A 19,292-nucleotide genomic window follows, 5' to 3' on the forward strand; every position below is an offset into this window, starting at 1 on the left:
TGTACTTGAAAATAAATATTGCACTTGTTTTAATAATACTCTACTTGAAACCCCTTTCAATTTGACAAGTAATTTATTTGTAATTGTTACAAGGAAATATAGAAACTTGAATTTAAATTGTTAAGTGTTACTTTGTATCTCATTTTTAATCTTAAATTATTAATACTAGTATTTTAGTGTGCTATAAAGTTTAAGGGTACATTTTTATATGCTCTGAAATAATTTACTGAGGTTAAGATGCAAATGAATTTCCAAACTTTGATTACAACTCCAATGGGATTATTCATTACACTTATTCCCTCCTCCCTCAATAAAAAATTCGAAGCATGAAGCAAGGGAATCCCATTTATGACAGGCATTTCCTATAACAAATTGTTCAAACCTTTATCTCTATGCTGAGTCAAGCATAAACATGCACCCATTCTTTTTGCAAGTCTTGCAAATTGTCTCCTTTTATTGGACTTTGATGTTGGCTCTATTTTCATGATAGATGATGACGACTCAACCTTCACTTTAGGTGACGGATTCGATTTAGCATCAGCTGATGCCTCCACTGTCACATTAGCTGGTGATTGCATGTTCACTTTAAGTGATGGAGGCAAGCTGTTTTCCTCTGATGGTTCCATTTCCATGTTAGTTGATGAATCAACTTCCGTAATAGTTGACTGCTCAAATTCTGTAGTTATTGGCAGGCCATATATCGTAAAGACAGCGGTCTCCTTAACAATTATTCCCCGGCCAAAAGCTACAAAGATCTCCACGTCGTCACCGGGTTCTAGATTTGATGCTACATTCTTCCAATCTTCATCATTAAAAGACATTATTGTGTCACGCTTGTATATCTGAACGATGCATTTTGTGTAATTAACAATCAAGATACTAGTAAGACATTCAGCTCCCATGTTTTCAGATGTTGATGAATAAACAACACATAAAACTATTCCCTTCACGTGACAATCAATATCCTTAGGAACTTGAAATTGTGCTGAATGTCCTTCGCCTGTATAGGCTAGCCAAGAGGGAAAATTGCAACCAGGAAGGGAGAAATTGTTCGAATCATTGGCTGTCAATCCCTGTATCATAAACATGAGCTTGATTATTTACTTATTTATGTAACTATGTTATTCAAACTATGAAGTTAGTAGAAACAAGGCAGCCAAGAGGATAGAGAAGGAACCTGTGATATGCTCTTGCAAAGAGTATCCATGACTGTGTGGCAACTTCCCATTCCAATCAAAAGCGATCTCAAGGAAAGATTCGAGATTTGTGATGCTTCCAACTCAGTACGGCTAACATCATATTGATCATCAAGAATTCTTCGTAATTCTTGAGTTAGCTGAATCTTTGAGTGGCATTGCACCCAAACAGTTCTGAGTTGTGAAAAGCTCTTAATCATTGGTGATAGAAAGCCCAAGTTATTATTTTGTACATTGATGGAAGTTAGAGTCAAAGCCATGTTACCAAATGGGGAAATTTGAGGTAGACAATTCATTGTTGGAGACGTCCAAGACCAAATGAGAGAAGGAAAAAAATCGCGTGTTAATCCTTCATAGCCACATAGGGATATATATCCTATACTTTTCGATCTTACTATTGAATAAGGAACCTCTTTTATAGCTGTATCTTTTGCGATCAGTGTTGTCAAGGATTCCATTTGCACTATGTCTTCATCCAACTTGTCAATTTTTGAACAACCGGAAAGGATGAGAGTTTTCAAAGACTTCAATTGATAGATCTTTCTTGGAAGATCGCTAAGATTTGTACAGTCCTTCAAATTTATCAGAAGAAGGTTATTGAGATCTCCAATGGATTGGTGTACCTCAGACAATTTTGGACAATCCTTCATGATGAGCTTTTCTAGATTTGGTGATTTGGAAAAGTCAGGAGTGCTTTTCAAGTACTTGGAATGACTAAGATTAAGAATTTTTAGGTTCCCCAGCAACTGCAAAAGTTAAATATTTAAATAAAAATTAGAGGAAAAATGTAAACTGGAATGGTGGCAACAGGTACTACTCTCACCAACTTTAAGTTTTAAAAAAAAAAGGTTTACATTCTACCTTGGTTTCATTCCAAACTTGTTTGATACTGCTGTGTTTTAACTCGATAACAACTAGATTTCCCAAATAAAATTCATCTGGTATTCGGTTGAAGGTAAATTCTTGCCAACAGATCCATCTAAGTTCTTTAGAAAGACACCCGTAATCTCCAGCGAGGTCAACGCTATCAAGTTGTAGAAGTCTCAGATTCTTCATCTCCTTGAAAGAATTAGCACTGAAGCAAACTCTGTTGGTTCCTTGCAACTTCAAAACCAACCCCTCAACAGTTTCTGTTCCCTATATGTGAAGAAAAAACCCGAGAAAAGTAAGGGGAAACATTCTTTGTTTTGTTTTCTAGATGAAAAGTAAAATATAAAGCTACAGCAGTGCAGCCTAAGCATACTTGTATGGAATGACAGAAAATACTCTGATTACGATTCCTACAATTTTTAGTCGATGTTTATGTAGAGTAAAACAATTCAGAACCAAATAGTCTTACGCAATTGATAAGATAATGGAATCTGATTTAAGTACTTACCGAATTTTTGGTCAAAATTTCATGTACATCCTGGTGAAACCATAACCGACTACGCTTTCCAGGATCTTTTGCTGAACTATTACGAACAATTTCTCTTCCCATGTCTCTAATTAAATCATGCATTCCAAGCTTGTTATTCTTTTCAATTTTTACAAGGCTCCGCTCTACAAGAAGAGTTATTCCAATACCAGCATGAAGTCCACAACCAGTTAGTATCTCCGTAACATAGGCTCTGTCCTTGCCGATAAAGAAAAAACATATATCAAGAAATATATCCTTTTCCATATCATCCTTTAAACCATCATAGCTTACTCTCAGTTTCTCTTGCACTTGATCATTGGGAATTCTCTCTAATTTCGAGAGTACACATTTCCATTCTTGTTTTGTCCTCTCACTTAAGTAAGAACCAATGACTTCGAGAGCCAGTGGTAATCCTCCACAATAAGCAACTACGTTTCTCGAGAGTTTGCGGAAGTCTTTTATTGGACTCGGCTGTCTAAAAGCGTGCCAACTGAAAAGCTCAAGGGACTCTTTTTCGTCCATTTCTTTCAGAGTACAAACATGATTAACGCCTTTAAGCAGGCGAGCATCTCTGGTTGTAACAATTAATACACTTCCCGGACCAAACAATTTTGAATCTGCACATAGCGCTTTTAGCTGTTCAAATGTGGTCACGTCATCAAGAACAACAAGTACTTTTTTCCCCTGAAATCTTTTCCTGATCATACTCGTCCCCAACGCAGTGCTACGTATCTTCTCCTTTGTGTTCATGATATCTGAAAGAAGTTGTTGTTGTAAATGAATAATCCCTCTAATTTCCTTTTTACAAACTTCTCTAACATTTTCAATGAAACTTCTATCCACAAATTTGCGGTGAATTTGATTGTAGATGGCTTTGGCTGTGGTAGTCTTACCAGATCCGCCCATCCCCCAAATCCCTATCACACAAACCTTCTTTAGTTGATTTTCAATAAAGTCTGTCGCATTTCGCACATGGGATTCTAATCCAACTGGAAATTCGGTAATAGACAAAAATGCGCTGCCTAGTTTTTCCAAAACATCCTCAACAATCTGCTGCACTAGTTCACTTTCATTGCTTTGATGGTAATAATCATAAAACACAAAAAGTTAGCATAAATTGTGAAAGACAACAAGGTAAAAAAAAACTATTAATATGTTAAGGAAAATAGAAAGTGTTCCTTTAGCTACCTGCATTTGGGGATATGCCAACCAGACAAATTAGCAGCTTGAGTGAGCACATTCCTCCAACTAGAGAGTACATATTCCATCCTTTCCCCTGCAAAGTCAAAGTATATTTTTTCTGCGGTAGCTCTCAAACTATCTCCGAATTCACCATTCTGGTGGCGCACAACGGAAGGGTCAATATCAAAAAATATAGGGACAACCAACTGACCATTAGTTCTATGGCAACTCATTATCTCTTTGAGTTCGTAAAGACACCAACTGGATTCTGTATATCTTTTGGAGAAAACAACAATAGATATATGAGACATTCGTATTGCCCTCGATAGTTCTGATCCCAACTCGGTTCCCTTGGGAAGCTGACGGTCAATGTAAGTGTTGATTCCTGCATTTGAGAGGGCTGCGTCGAGATGAGAAACAAAGCTGGTACGAGTATCTTCCCCTCTGAAGTTGAGGAATACGTCGTGCATCAATTGAGGGTTGGAAGATGAAGATGGTGGTAACATTGTTAAGACTAGGATGGCAGGATTTTAAGTCAACTTTTATATAAGCATATTCACCTTATCACCTTATCGCCTTTCGAACCTCTTCATGGCTCTGCACTACTCTCCGTCTTCTCCTTCTCAGACATCAGCTTTTATATAAGCAAATATTTAGTGACAAGAGGCAGTAAGGTGTAAGCTTAAAAAAAGGCATTATCAAACTAAACTTAAAGTAACAAAATGTATTGTTTGTCTTAAGCGTAAAGGTTCCAAAGTCAATGACAATAAAAACGAAAGGCTTTGAGTGGGAGGTTCATGGTAATCTAAGTCTTCAGGATTCAGGATTGTTTAATTTAAAAGACAGTGAAGAGTTTTTAAACTATTGAGGTTGTTGGAGATGCTGAAAATTAAATAATCAATAATTGAACTCATCTCTTTGACATTAAATAGTGTTAGCCTCTAATCTGTCACTATATCTTTAACGGGCTTATAATATTGGCATCAACCAATTACTCACTATCTAGATGCTTCTAAAGAGTAATGACTCGCCACTATTAATCTTAACGGTCTTATCAAACTTGGGCTGAATTCATTACAATCCGTCACGTGAAGGGAACATGCAACCATCACCTAATGTGACAGTCGAGGCATCAACTAATGTTAAAACCAATCCGTTGCCAGAAGTGAAGGCGGGCGGTCATCAGGTATCATGAAAACTAATCCATCACCAACCCCGAATAGAAGTATATTTACAAGACATGGAAAAAGAATAGGTACATGTTTATGCTGTAACTAGCTAAGAGATAAAAGTTGGAACAAGTCAAGGACTAAGTATTGAAAATCTTCATTATTATGTTATAAAAATTCAGCACGCAATCTAATGGTAAACCATATTTCATAGCAGTGAATTTGCAGTCCCAACAAATGGGTTATTTGATGATATAAGTTTACAAGTTCTCAAGTTCTACTGATTTTACAGGAGAAATTTTTGTTAAAAAAGAAACACAATCATCCCAAACTTTCTCACTTCTTCGCCAAACTAACATTTTGGTGAACTTGTACTCTGGTAATGCCAAATTATATCTTGTCATGTCTTCATGGCATTGTTTTCCCACAGAATAGACAAGGCAATAACAACATCCATCACTAATTGTTTGATTACCAACAAATATACTATAATATATATCTTTACCACATGCTGGGTACAAATGTGATGAACAATCTCTTAGATGACTTTCATAAGATGTTAATGGTCTTTGTGCATAATCATTTGTAGCATGAGAATCACTTGTTTCTTGAAGAATAGTTGAAAGTCCAGATTTGACTAACAAAAGAAAACAAGCAACTGCAATTGGTGATACTCTAAAGGGGACAAATGAAGCCATGATTCAATTTTTTGTTGTTGGAGATATATGATTAAAAATAACTCCAATAAGTTTTTGATGGATTGTTCATGATGAAATAATGTATATATAGTTTAAAAATTGTTGATATTTGCTTTGTTTGGTTTTTGAAAACTCCAACAAACCAAAAATTAATTGTAAGGATGTTAGCAAGTTTTCCAAAACCTTCATCATTCAATTCACATGTTGGCGTGTTACACTTTCGGTTCATTAATTAAAAACATCAGTTTCATTGTATGAAAACAAAAAGTTAGTAAGTTCATATTAAAAAAAAAAACTGTTGTTACAAAGTTTTATATAAATTAAATGGTAAAACAATCTGATAAAAATAAATACAAAATACACACTTCAAATTTTAATAAAATCTTATCTAAAATTAATCTCAATCAAGTGGTTAGATGAGGGAATAATTTAGATAATACTCCAATATCAAATGTCTTCACTCTCATTTATTATCTAAATTGTATTGGCAAGATTCACTTAAATATTATAGTAACTATTTTTATTGATAAGAATATTTAAGTTAAAAAGATTAGTTCAACATGGAAAACATTGAATAGTAATCTAGGATCGTTTGCGTTGGGTATTCATAGAATTGGAGTTCCTGAAATCATATTTGGAGAAATTTTCACACGTAAAACTCTGTAGTTTCTACTGTCAAAAACAAAATCTCTAGTTTCTTGACAATTATCACACATTTGTAGGAACTAGTAACCCATGCTTGTAAAAAGGAATTCTCTACACAGCAAAACAATAATCGTATTTTTTCATCAACATAACAAGTCACTATCTAGGGTCTCTATCAAATTCCCCTTGATAAAAGTCCTGGTAAAGTTGCTACAATATTACATTGTAGAGTTTTGTAATAACCATACAACAACGTATTTGCTTGCAGTCAAGTGATATGTCATTTAGTACCACTTACATTACACACAACGTAGGAATAGCCATGATTTACGAGAATTGAATGAAACTTTATTCAAATTTCTTAATCAGTGATAAGTCATTTAACATCTTCTCAATTGCTTCGTCATCCTGAGCACGCCCTCTTGTCTGCAGATAAAAAAATGACATATAATGTAAAAGATGTATTAGTTGTTATTACACAAATGTGGTGTCTAAAATGTATAACTTGTTTAGCAGCTTCACAAAGCTTCCATAAGTAGGGCTTAATAAAATGCTATAATTTTAAACCGCAATATGCAAGCATGCAAGAATATTTTAAATGTCAATCACCCATTAATTCTTCGAAGGCTAACATATAGAGGAAAGTTTAATATTAAAAAAAATTGTTATTCTATTTGTTAGAAAAATAACTTTCTTTGGATGATAAAAAAGCTTTTTGAACCATGACCTGAAGTACAATCCGCTGAGGGTAAATAAGAAAAGAACAATGCAACAGAAGGCTTGTGATTAGGTGTAGGATGAATAAAAAAATAGAATAATTGTGAGATACCATTAAGGAGAAGAACAAAAATAATTAGCAGCCCAATAAAATCCTTAAGCACACAGATTTTACTTATACGAGTTCTCTCTAATTTAGCGAATTTTCATAAATTTAATTTCCCTATCTAACTTGTCAAAATAAAATTTTATACAAAAAAAAAAAGGAAGTTTCCATGTTAGATAGCTTCATATTTGCTTTAATTAAAACCTTTAGTTAGCTCCCTCCCCTATTTCACTTTTAGCAAGCACAAAGAATGAAAATGATTTCAAATTGGCCTAAAAAAAACCATCCCTGCCCAAAAGGATAATTTTCAAAGAGGAGAATCAAATAGTTTCTACCTTAATAGATGGAACCATAGCAATAGCTTCCTCCACAGTTTCTGGGCAAAGATTGCCTAGGACACACAGCTGCAATAAATCCATTCAAACAAATAATCATATACTGTAAATGTGTGAAATTATAACTTATTTTCTTTATTCTGAATAAAATGTGAAAATGCACTATCTAAATTAAATTCGTGAAGGGAATAAGCATATTACCTCAAACTCGGCCAACTGATATCTTGCCAGAATTCTTATGTTAGTTAAGATCACAATTTGAAGCAAGGCTTCAAAATTTCAAAGTTTCTTATTACTTGGGTACAATAGTCCTTTAATATATCAAAAGATAGGAGGTGTTAATTAAAATAAAACTCAAAATCTAGAAAGCCAAGAGGTCAATTAAGAATCAAATGAAAATAGGTCAATCATTGTTATGAAAGAACGTGACATGGACTCGAACACAATTTTGATTGGACTTCAATATATAAACCGTGAGAACTAGAAAATAGGTTCATCAAATGTGTTTTGAAGGATACTCTCGAACTTGTCTAACAGCATCAGGATTTTTGTAGCGGCTGAAACGCTTTACATACTGCAATGACTTTTCGAATACCCTGGAAACAAGAAAAAGGAAAGAGCGTTATTATAAGGAGCTGACAACCAGCAATATTGCTCCTCTTCCATCTAAACATCAGCATCAAATCCTCCAGTTGAAAGATAACAATTGGCAAGTTCAAAAAACATGTGATTTAATTTCAATATTACGATAGCTTCAGACACCAAAGCATACTCTTCTTACAGCAATTGTATCTAAATACAAGATCTCGGATATTAAGTATAACGGATCAACTTATTTAGTTTCGACAAGCCTTGTGGTCGGCTACCTGGATCAATTTTCGCCATAATGTTCCATTCAGAACCATGCTTCTATCCAAATTGTTATGCATGAACATTATGTCAAATTAACGCATGAATTTTGATAAATGATTTGAACTCACTGAGAAACTTGATTGACGGCATCATCAGATGATTGCTGAAGTTGCTCATATTTGTGCTCCAGAATTAATGAAACTTCACAGTTCATCAAGCACTTTGCTTTCAAAAACTCTGAAAAATCAATCTACTTATTTAGTGTGAAATCAAAAACCGATATCGATTATACCAAACCAAAAACTCTGAAAAACCAATCTACTTCTTTAGGGTAAAATCAAAAAGTGAAATCAATTATACCAAACTAAAAACATGTTCAACCAATTAAACATAATTAAGCACAACAGCAGCATCTAATCTAACAAAGAACCGAACAGATTTTGTGGAAAAAGGGATAATGGGATAACCGTCTCCGATTTTGAGCTCGGCGGCGTTTTCCTCCTCTTCGCCAGACATGGTTTTGAAAATTACGATTCAGTCCCTGGGTTGAATTGAGTTAGGTTAGAACAGAATCAGTAAGTAATTTTGAAGATTCGAAAGAAATTAGGAATCAAAAAGCACGAGAACGATGATGAGATTGCGAAGAAGAAACGGTGCGAGGAAGGAACTAACCAGAATCAAAACGAGTTTCGAGTCGTTCAGGTGGGAGTAAGAAAAGAATTTGGACAAAGTTTTCTCGCTCTTTGTTGAGTGAGGCCCCTTTTATTTATTTTTTAAGTACAAGACGGGGTGAGTTAACCCACATAATTAAATCAATAGTTTGGATTCTATTCGATAATGAATTCCTTGAATTGGAACTCTAAGCATGGGCCTAGGTTTGAATCTTGAGAGTGTGCTATTTTCAATGTTCTGAGTCTGAATTGGATTCGTTAGGTATTATCAATCTTGTGTTAGGTCAGTTCATACCGAACTTTGTTCTGACTTTAAATGGGGCTCCCGTTAGTAGATGGTGAAAAAATAGTTGAATTGGGTTAACCATCCAAATGAGCTGAAATGAGCGAAATATTAAATTCATTAATTAAATATATCGAATTTAAACTATACATAATTTAACTCATTAAATTTATAAATCAATTCAATTATATATGAAATGAATTATAGTTTTTTTTTTATAAGCAAAATTTATATATATATATATATATATATATATATATATATATATATATATATATATATATATATATATATATATATAAAGATACAGACATTGAATATAGCATATATTCAAGCCATTACACCAAACAATCCAAATTAACCAAGTGGTGCTTGCAGCCAATTGTACCAAACTGGGCATTTAGACCCTTTTTAGCCAATAGCATGCCAAGACCATGACATAAATTTGATGTTCTCAATCATATCATCTAAATTACAACTTTCCCCACAAAAAATCAGCTTATTTCTAAACCTCCAAGTTGTTGCCATCCATACTAATGCTAATCTTTTCCTCTTCTTCCTTGAGTTTCTTCCTGTAGCAGACATGCTTGAACAGAAGGAAATCAAATGTGTCCCACCCTACAGCCCATCAACATCTCTCACGCCTAACCATATGTTTATTTTTCTCCATAATTCCTTTGCAACACAACATGAGAAGAAGAGGTGTGCACAGTCTTCCTCAAAGTTTAAGCATAAGGAACATACCTTATCTAGTTCGCTAACAATAATGTTTCTCTTCCCCAGCTGGTGCTTTGTCGGTAATCTGTCCAGAATTAATCTCCACCCGAAAATCTTTAATTTTGATGGGGTCTTTGATTGCCATATCAGTTTCAATCCACTTGTAGATATTACCTCCAAATTATCTTCTAAATGTCCCTGTCGAATGACGCTATAGCAACTTTTAACCGAAAACAAACCATTATGGTTGGGCCACCATCGATAAGTGTCCAACAAGCCAATCGATGGTTTGTAGTCAGTTAACAGGTTCAGTAGCTCGAAAGATTCCTCCATTGCTTCCGGGCTGGTCAGTAATTCGTCGCTCGCAGCCCCGAAGTCCCAGCTCCACGACTCCTCATGCCAGCTTCCCATTTTCGAGACCTTCCCAAACTGTTTCTTTGAGAGGCTGAACAGAGAAGGGAACACGTCCTTGAGTGGAGCACTTGGGTTTAAGAGTAGGTTTAAAGATTTCCTTCAAATTTTAATTCTATATTTTCTTCTAATATAAAGATTTTAATTAATAATTTATATACTAAATTGAACAAAATACTTTTGAAAATAATTATACAACAAAGAAAATAATTTTAAAAAATTATAACTTTTATTTCATTTCTATATTTTTTTATTTAAAAAATATATTAATTTAAAATATTAAATATAAAAAAAAATAGACTTTAAAAAAATAACTTTTAAGTTTGTGAAACAAACGAGTTAAATTTAAGAGATGAACTTAACGAGTTAAACCGAATTGTTTGTGAACTTATAACGAGTTGAATTTGAATTTTAAAAAAATTGTGTCGAACTTAAATCGAGATTTGAACTAAACCAACTATTAACGAGTTGACTCGAACTGGGACGAATTCGACTCGACTCGACTCATTTGTCGCCTTACATATAACCAAAAACTTAACAATACATAATTAAATATAACGTTTATTTAATAATACCTCTTTCTCAAAATAATTTTTAAAATAACTGTCGTTTAAGGTTTTTTCATGAATTAAAGAACGTAATAATATTGATGTGTTGGAAGTAAAATTCCACATTGAAAAGTGCTTTTCGATTAGCTAAATTAGCTATAATATTTTTTACATTCTTACTAAATTAGCTAAATTAAGTTTATTGATGTGTTGGAAGTGAAATTCATGATAATAATTAAAAGATATAATTGAAAAAAAATAATCATTTCCATATTGAAAAGTGAGAATGAGAGTTATTTTAAAATGGAGGGAGTATATGATTTTAATGAAATAGTTTTAAATTCAATTGTGGTGTTTATTGGTGTATAAGATCTCACTATGTATTGTAAGTCATCTCGATCTTAAGGTAAGGAAGTGGAGTTTGATTTGATCTCAAAAAATATGAATAAAATTAGGGAATAAGATGGTAACATAGTTAACTCGTGTAGAAACATTTTGGGTGATTTCTTCAATAGAATGGTAGGTGTGAGAGTATGAATTTTCTCTTTGAATGTCGCTAACAAAGTTAACTTGTAACATATCATTCCAACTTGACAATACATGGCCTCATGATCGTTAACTCCACATATGTCAACATACATCGTGTTGCTGCTACATCATTCACATTCATTCTTTTAAACTTTTGAAATATAGCAACAAATTTTGAAGATAAAAGTTTAACGTATCAACAACATACCTTTCTCCCATTTTCATTAATTGAGAACACTCATTTGACCATTAGCAATGATTTTGTGTCACTTCCCCAAACAAAATAGAAATGTGTCATTCACATTTTTTGTTCATTAATGTCTCATCCATAACATTACTCGTAGTAAAACGGGTTTTATATGCCAAAGCATTTTAAAAGACTATTTTTTTAAAAAGACTCGTAGTAAAACGGGTTATGAGTCATTTTTTCAAGCAGGGGCATATCTTAAGTATCTTCTTGAATCTCTCTTAACTCTTGTAGAAAGACTCATTTTCCTTTTGAACAAAGATAATGATTATATTGTGCATGTATGTGATTTTGCTTGCACAAGAAGTCCTTAGCTAGATATGTCATGGGCAACTCCTTCCATGTAATGATCAAATTAGCATACTCTTGGATGAGGGCTGAGGCATAATCCTTAAGTGAGCGATTCACAATCGTTGTTACATTTTTTTGTTTTTTATAACTTATAAATGATGTTGCCCAATCGACATCCTCACAAAACGAGGGGGCTCGCCCTTAGGACAGATGATGTGTATAGTACCGTTATCTTCAGTTATGAGTCATACCATGACCCCTTGAAAAGTAGGTGGCCCAACAGTCTCCCCTAATCCCGGGGTAGCGGTTACTATCTTTAGGGGTTTCCTTAACCATATGTCCAAGAGGATCAATTAGGAGGGTCATCCTTTTTAGAATCAAGAGGATGCTCTTTTTCATTTAGAGGAGGCAAACGAGACCCCAAGGATCGTTCCCTGCTAAGAGAGGTGACACGGGAATGACCATACATAGTAGACATGATATCGAAACAAAGACCACAAAAGCACCTGACATAAGTCTTCATCTTCATTTAGTTGAGAGAGCTGGATTAACCATCCAGATATCTCTAACACCTAAACCCCTCCTTTCTTATACTTACAAACATCAGGCCATCTCACCCAAGACATCTTGGACTCCCTTTCACACCTCTCCAAAGAAACTTAATATAAATTCTAACTAACTTCTTCCACACTTTCACATACATTTTAAAGAAGGTAAGATAGAACACAAGAATAATATTGAGGATATAATTTAGGAGAATAACATTTCCTTCAAGACTGACATTCCTATGATTCCAATAGTGAAGTCTATTCCAAGTTAGATTAACAAGAGGTTTTCAAGTGGGCTCCAATCGATGATTGGTGCCTTTTGGCAGCTAACGATACTTAAAAGGGAGATATTAAATCTTACAATGAAGAAAACATTTTTTCGCACCTTTTATTTCGCTTATGGACTCCTTGTCTCTAACATCTTCATACTCTTCTCTGTGAGCTTTTCTATTGTTAGGGGTTTGTGACTGAAAAAATAGAAATGAGAAACCCAATTTTAACTAAGCCTTTTAATTAGACGTGTACATGACACAACAAATAAATGCAACTCGACCTGAAAAAATAAAGAATCGAATTGGTAATTTTAAAAGATAATCCTAACCTTTTAATTAGACGTGTACATGACACAACAAATAAATGCAACTCGACCTGAAAAAATAAAGAATCGAATTGGTAATTTTAAAAGATAATCCTAACCTTTTAATTAGACGTGTACATGACACAACAAATAAACGCGACTCGACCTGAAAAAATAAAGAATTGAATTGGTAATTTTAAAAGATAATCCTAACCTTTTAATTAGACGTGTACATGACACAACAAATAAACGCGACTCGACCTGAAAAAATAAAGAATCGAATTGGTAGTTTTAAAAGATAATCCTAACCTTTTAATTAGACGTGTACATGACACAACAAATAAACGCGGCTCGACCAAAAAAATAAAAGATCGAATTGGTATTTTTAAAAGATAATCCTAACCTTTTAATCAAACGTGTACATGACACAACTAATAAACGCGACTCGACCTGAAAAAGTAAAACTTCGAATTGGTATTTTTAAAAGATAAGAGATTAAAATGGATATTTTTTATTAACTCTTTAATACAAAATCAGCGAGTCAAGAACTCAATTCTCATTTCCAAAACTCGTCGTTACCTTCTCTTCTCGGTACTATCCGTTTCTTCTTCCTCTCTCCTTCCAAATTTCTCCATTCCCAATTCTCTATCTCCCAATTCATTCACTCACATTACTACAGACTCTATATATACCCAAACTATACATACACCTATAGATACAGTGACAGAGAGTAAGAGAAATGCCGCCAAACCCTGCGGAGGTGAAACGAGCGGAGCTTTTGAGAAATGACGGGAACAATTACTTCAAGAAAAACCGTTTTGGAGCAGCAATCGATGCTTACACTCAGGTTTTCATCGATTTCTTCTTCCGTTACCGTTCACTTTTTTTTAGGTTTTTTTTTTTTTGAAATGTTTCGATTTTGACTAACCTATTTTGTTTTTTATCGTAAAGATGAAAACTTTGTTCAGTTCCTTACATGGGTTTATTCTTTTGTTGTTGTTTTTACAGGCGATAACGTTTTGCCCTAACATTCCGGTTTATTATACCAATCGTGCTCTGTGCCATCTCAAGCGCAAGTATATGTTTTATTCTTCTTTTGGGTGTTATTTTGTGTTTAGGGTTTTTGATTTTTGTTGTGATTGGGATTGTGGTTTTTTATTAGGGTTTTAAATTCGGTCTGCAATTGAAATGGTGGTTGAAACATTGTGATTTTGGAGGGTTTATTGACTGCAATTGGGTTCACATTAACTTTTGTGTAGTATTGAATATTGATTTGACTGCAATTTTGAAGCCCCTGCTTTTTGTTGTGTTTGGTTTGTTTGTAGTGAATGGGAGAGGGTTGAGGAAGACTCTAGAAGAGCAATTCAGCTGGACAGCAATTCGGTTAAGGTTATTGTGGTTGATCCGTTTGTTGTTTTGTAATTCCTTTTGTCTCACTTGTTGTTGATTCAATGGCTTCATTCATCGGTTAGTCGTATTGAATTTCATTTTGAATGAGTTTCGAATGTGTTTGTGTGCACATTTAATTGTGTGTCGGGATAAATTTATTTATGCGTGATGCTAAAGATTCTTGAAATGAAGCTTTTCACATCATTCTAGAGCCTTTTTTATAGAACGATTACTTTTATTATATTTTTATTTCTTAGAGTATTGTAACAATGACGATTGGATTTGAAGTTTTTATCTATGCCCTCCAAAATCTTCCTCCAATACATATTTTTTAGTTCCTCTATTTTGAGGTGATTCCGTGTTATAAAGAGAAATAAGCTCCTTCATTCAAGTTGATAGACTATCTTTTCTTCTATCTCACTTTCCTCCTTACCTTTTCACAACACCTTCCCCTTCCTTCCTAATCTGTCTAACAGACCCCAAGTGAATTTCATGAGTTTTGACATATGATCTATTCTTTTCAGAATGATCTAGGAACTGTAAATGACTCATTTTATTCAGTGGTTGGTTGCATAAATGATAGCTGGACTTTGTACTTTGCAGACTAGTTATGGGTTTCACAGAGGTGCAAAGTAGGTTGTATTGAAGTGCCACTTTAATTAACAAGCAGCACCTTCTTTTCCTTTCACTTTCTTACTAGTCATTGTTATTTTTTTCAACTCTACCAATCCAAACTTATACAGGTTGTCTTAGTTTGAGAAGCAAGGTTTGTTCTTATTTCTTCTAATAGAAAAATTGGCTAGTCTGGTCTTCGTATCTTTTTGGCTTAATATGATGCGTATCAATAGTGAAATTAGAGAATGGGTTTCTCTTTTGTGTATCTTCTTGATTTTGGTTTGTGACATTCTTAATTCTCTGTTTTGGAGTACAACTGTAAATGTCTTTGTAAGATGACGATCTTTATTATAAGCCTTTTAACATAATGTACAGCTGTTTGAATATTCTTGGAGCAAACCTCAACTTTATTTCATATTTAGATTTGTATATTGCATTAGTGATAGTGACTAAATGATGCCGAGTTGTGTCTAAATCAAACATAACTTTGGGGAATCTAGTTCATTAACTACCAATACATGTATATGTCTTGTTAGTTAATTTTGGAAGGAGATTCTATGTCAAATTATCAACTTTAATACACGTGAAGTAATTGTTTTTTGAAGCGATATCCAGAGTTTGGTGAAATCACTGGCTGTTTGAAAGTCTTTCTCATTATATCTTATATTAACTGGTAGTTAAATCTGTAAAATGGTTGCATCTTTTTGTTTTGTTTTGACTATCTTGTTTCCAGCTGAATCTTGTGTATGTATTTCAGGCGCACTATATGTTGGGACTTGCGTTGCTACAGAAACAAGAGCTTCCGAAAGGAATCAAAGAATTGGAAAAGGTTTGTATATCTGTTTCATTCAAATCCCATCAATTTGTTATATCTTCTTCAATAAGTTATGTGGTGCTTCATAGTATAATTTGTTATAACTGCAAACAAATTTACTACTATTTTCTGTTTGCCATGAGCTGGTGATGTTTTACATAATACCATTTGAAGAGTCCTATTACTTGCGGATTAATGCCAGTACAAGTCCTATACTATTAATTTTTACACTTGGCCGTCTCCTCTATTTTCTTCCATACAAAGGGTAGTTCAAACCGATTTTAAGCCAAAAGCTCTGCTCTAGGTCATGGATGATTTTTCAAATTTTAATTTCTCTAATTCTTGAACTCTCCAGTCGTCTGTGTTTTCTTTTGGTAATATTGTGAGTTGCACTATCATGTTCAGTCTTGTTGATTTTGTTGTGTGATACCTTTTAATGAGATATTAACATTGACTTACCCTTAATTTTTAAATGAACGATGACTCTTTTGCTGTTTTTTGGTCATAATTAAGGCTTTGAATCTTGGGAGAGGTGCCAATCCACAAGGTTATATGGTAGAAGAAATATGGCAAGCGCTTGCAAAAGCAAAATACAGAGAGTGGGAACGTGCTTCATCCCAGCGATCTTGGGATTTGCAGAACTTGAAGTATGTTTTTCTGGTGATTGTCTCAGTTGCTGATCAGTTGTATTTGTTATTAATATAAATTATTAACTATTGTACAATTTTTTCCTGCCAAGTTTCAACTATTTATTTGTCAGTAAATATTGTGATATCATGTAAAATGTTACTATCACAATATGTATTTGTGTCTCAGAGAAGCCTGTGTGTCTGCTATAAAGGAAAAACAATATCTCGGAGCTATCTCTGAGTCAGAAGGATTTATAGATGATGATGCTACTTCCTATTTGAAACATTTGGAGGCTATTGAAAGAGTTTTCAATAAAGCTGCAGAAGACGATATACCAGCTGAGGTTTGTACACGACTTTTCTTTTTAGATAATAGATCCAAGGAGTAATTAGTATGTTATTAACCACCTAAATCGGATCGTTGAATCTACAGATTCCAGATCATCTATGCTGTAGAATAACACTTGATATTTTTCATGATCCTGTAATCACTCCAAGTGGACTTACATATGAGAGGGCAGTGCTTCTTGATCATCTTCAGAAGGTAATGTGTTTTGCATGTTTCGTAATCTGGATGATGTATTTTCAGTTTTCACAAAGTTGAATTGCACTAATTTAACCGGTCGTGTCATAGGTGGGTGGTTTTGATCCAATCACAAGGGAGAAACTTGATCCATCACAACTAGTACCAAACTTGGCCATTAAGGAAGCAGTCCATGAGTTTTTGGACAAACATGGGTGGGCTTACAAGATAGATTAAGTTGTAAATTGACAGTTTGTTGCAGGTTTTGTTTGCTTCGGAGATTTAGATGATTACTGCTATACTGTTGCAAGTGTGGCCAATTCATATGCTAATATTGTTTGTTGCTAGTGTTTTGACTTTGAACAGCTTATTGTGAAGTGTACATATATGGTTTTGGCTGTGATGTTTTGTATATAATATAGTTGTCAACTCCATTGTGGATCCAATGGTGTGTTGCTACATTATTCAATGAATTTAACAATTGGGTTTTATATCACAAGTTGAGTCTGCAAGCAATCACATGTTTAAACTGGGGTATCCGTAGCAAGTAGAATATGCAATTCAACGTGCTTTGATTTACAGCATTAGTTAGTTTACAGCCACTTCTTTTACTACTCTGGCAGCTGTGGTAAATTCGATTGAGGCAATGATAATTTAGTAATAGGAGTTAGAATGTTAAGTAAATTATTTTTTCATTTAATTGATGTATGGAAAAATACTCTTCATAAGGTATTTGAGTTTCATATATTAAAGGATATTTTTCATCACTTAACAATTTACTTTTTATTTCTATATTTTTGTTTACTCTTTTAGGTTTGGTTTATGTCTCCCCAAACTCTCCTATAATTTAAATATGTTTTTTTTTTTTATATTTATTAAATAACGTTTCAATACATAACTAGATACAAACATAAAATAATTGTATACAACAATGTAAATAAATTAAATTTATTTATTGACAACATTAATAAATATTAATGTAAAGATTTCAATATTTATAAATAAACAAGTGTAATAAATATCTTGAGCAACATTTCAATATTTTTATATGTTTAATTATCGTTTGGTCTCATGTTTCCATTCGTTTACATGTTTGGTTCATCTATTTTAAAATTTCTCGACTTTGATCGTTTTCTTATTTTCTCGACTTAAAAGTAGCAATTTAATATTTAAAAAATGACTTTATATAAGATGATAATGATCTCTATGCATAATTACTTTTAAAGGAGATGAAATTCCTTTTTCAATATATACATTACATCCTAAAAAATATATAATCAATTAATGTAATGTATATATATTTCAATCATTATTCAAACATCTATGGTCTCAAAAACAGTTTTATTAGATATCAATTTGCACAAAATATTTAATTAAAGTTAAATACATTAGGACCAACAGAGTTAAAGTTAAATACATTAGGATCAATTGATGCACCTTGAGGGATATTAAGTAAAGAAGTAATACAATTATCCCAAACACTTTGGCTCTTTTTCAAAATTTCACTTCTTGTGTTCTCATATTTTGGTGAAGTCAAAACATATTTAGTCATGTCTTCATTGCATTGTTTTCCCACTCCATTCACAAGGTTAAAGCAACACTCATTACTAGCTGTTTGATTACCAAAGAATACACTAAAGTATATTTCATCACCACATGAAGGGTATACCTTTGATACACATTCACTCAAATATTTTTCATAAGGTGATAATGGTCTTTGAGTGGGAGAATTTTTTGATAGTTGAACATATGATGAAATTCCAGTTCCAAATAACAAAGCAAAACAAGTTAATACTATTGCTAATAAACTAAAATTGCAAAATGTTGCCATGGCTCTATATTTTTTTTGGGTTGAAGGTAACTCAAATAGTTTTTCTATGGCATGTTAATATTAAAGTGAGCTATATTTATAGTCTAGAAGTAATTAATATCTGAATGAATCCGTCTTTGGAAACTCTTATAATTAATGAATTGTTGTTTGCAAGTTTTAAAAACGTTCACAATTCTATTCAAATGTTACACAAATAGTATGTTAAAAATATGAGTTTCATTCTTACAGAATGATTGTTTAGTTCAACTACATAAAAATATTTAATTATTTTTATGTAAAGGATAAAACACTTCCTACCTCAACCTTTGAAATTTTCTTAAAGAGATTAATTGTAAAATATTTTAAAAGACAATAATACTTTTGAGTATGTG

The 19,292-nt window shown here is 33.2% G+C and overlaps 3 protein-coding genes across 3 annotated transcripts; 1 reads left to right on the forward strand and 2 right to left on the reverse strand.

The window, feature by feature from the left end:
- Positions 1 to 220: 220 nt before the first annotated feature.
- On the reverse strand, positions 221 to 4,533 carry LOC131616378 (disease resistance protein RUN1-like). Its single transcript, XM_058887694.1, has 5 exons — positions 3,784 to 4,533; positions 2,575 to 3,670; positions 2,058 to 2,333; positions 1,178 to 1,942; positions 221 to 1,073 (listed from the first exon to the last, which is right to left on the reverse strand). Exons 1-5 carry the CDS (start codon positions 4,281 to 4,283, stop codon positions 363 to 365), a joined length of 3,348 nt encoding a protein of 1,115 aa, XP_058743677.1. The 5' UTR covers positions 4,284 to 4,533; the 3' UTR covers positions 221 to 362.
- A 1,786-nt stretch (positions 4,534 to 6,319) lies between these two features.
- On the reverse strand, positions 6,320 to 9,119 carry LOC131616390 (DNA-directed RNA polymerase II subunit 4). Its single transcript, XM_058887707.1, has 7 exons — positions 8,972 to 9,119; positions 8,767 to 8,840; positions 8,428 to 8,536; positions 7,966 to 8,043; positions 7,649 to 7,682; positions 7,448 to 7,516; positions 6,320 to 6,715 (listed from the first exon to the last, which is right to left on the reverse strand). Exons 2-7 carry the CDS (start codon positions 8,813 to 8,815, stop codon positions 6,638 to 6,640), a joined length of 417 nt encoding a protein of 138 aa, XP_058743690.1. The 5' UTR covers positions 8,816 to 8,840; positions 8,972 to 9,119; the 3' UTR covers positions 6,320 to 6,637.
- A 4,531-nt stretch (positions 9,120 to 13,650) lies between these two features.
- Positions 13,651 to 17,589, forward strand: LOC131616392 (E3 ubiquitin-protein ligase CHIP-like). Its single transcript, XM_058887709.1, has 8 exons — positions 13,651 to 13,967; positions 14,129 to 14,196; positions 14,446 to 14,509; positions 15,882 to 15,953; positions 16,452 to 16,585; positions 16,755 to 16,911; positions 17,001 to 17,111; positions 17,202 to 17,589. The coding sequence occupies exons 1-8, from the start codon at positions 13,860 to 13,862 to the stop codon at positions 17,325 to 17,327; spliced, it is 840 nt and encodes a 279-aa protein (XP_058743692.1). The 5' UTR covers positions 13,651 to 13,859; the 3' UTR covers positions 17,328 to 17,589.
- The last annotated feature ends 1,703 nt before the right edge of the window (positions 17,590 to 19,292 follow it).

Source organism: Vicia villosa, linkage group LG7 (genome assembly GCF_029867415.1).
Source record: "Vicia villosa cultivar HV-30 ecotype Madison, WI linkage group LG7, Vvil1.0, whole genome shotgun sequence".
Lineage (NCBI taxonomy): Eukaryota > Viridiplantae > Streptophyta > Magnoliopsida > Fabales > Fabaceae > Vicia > Vicia villosa.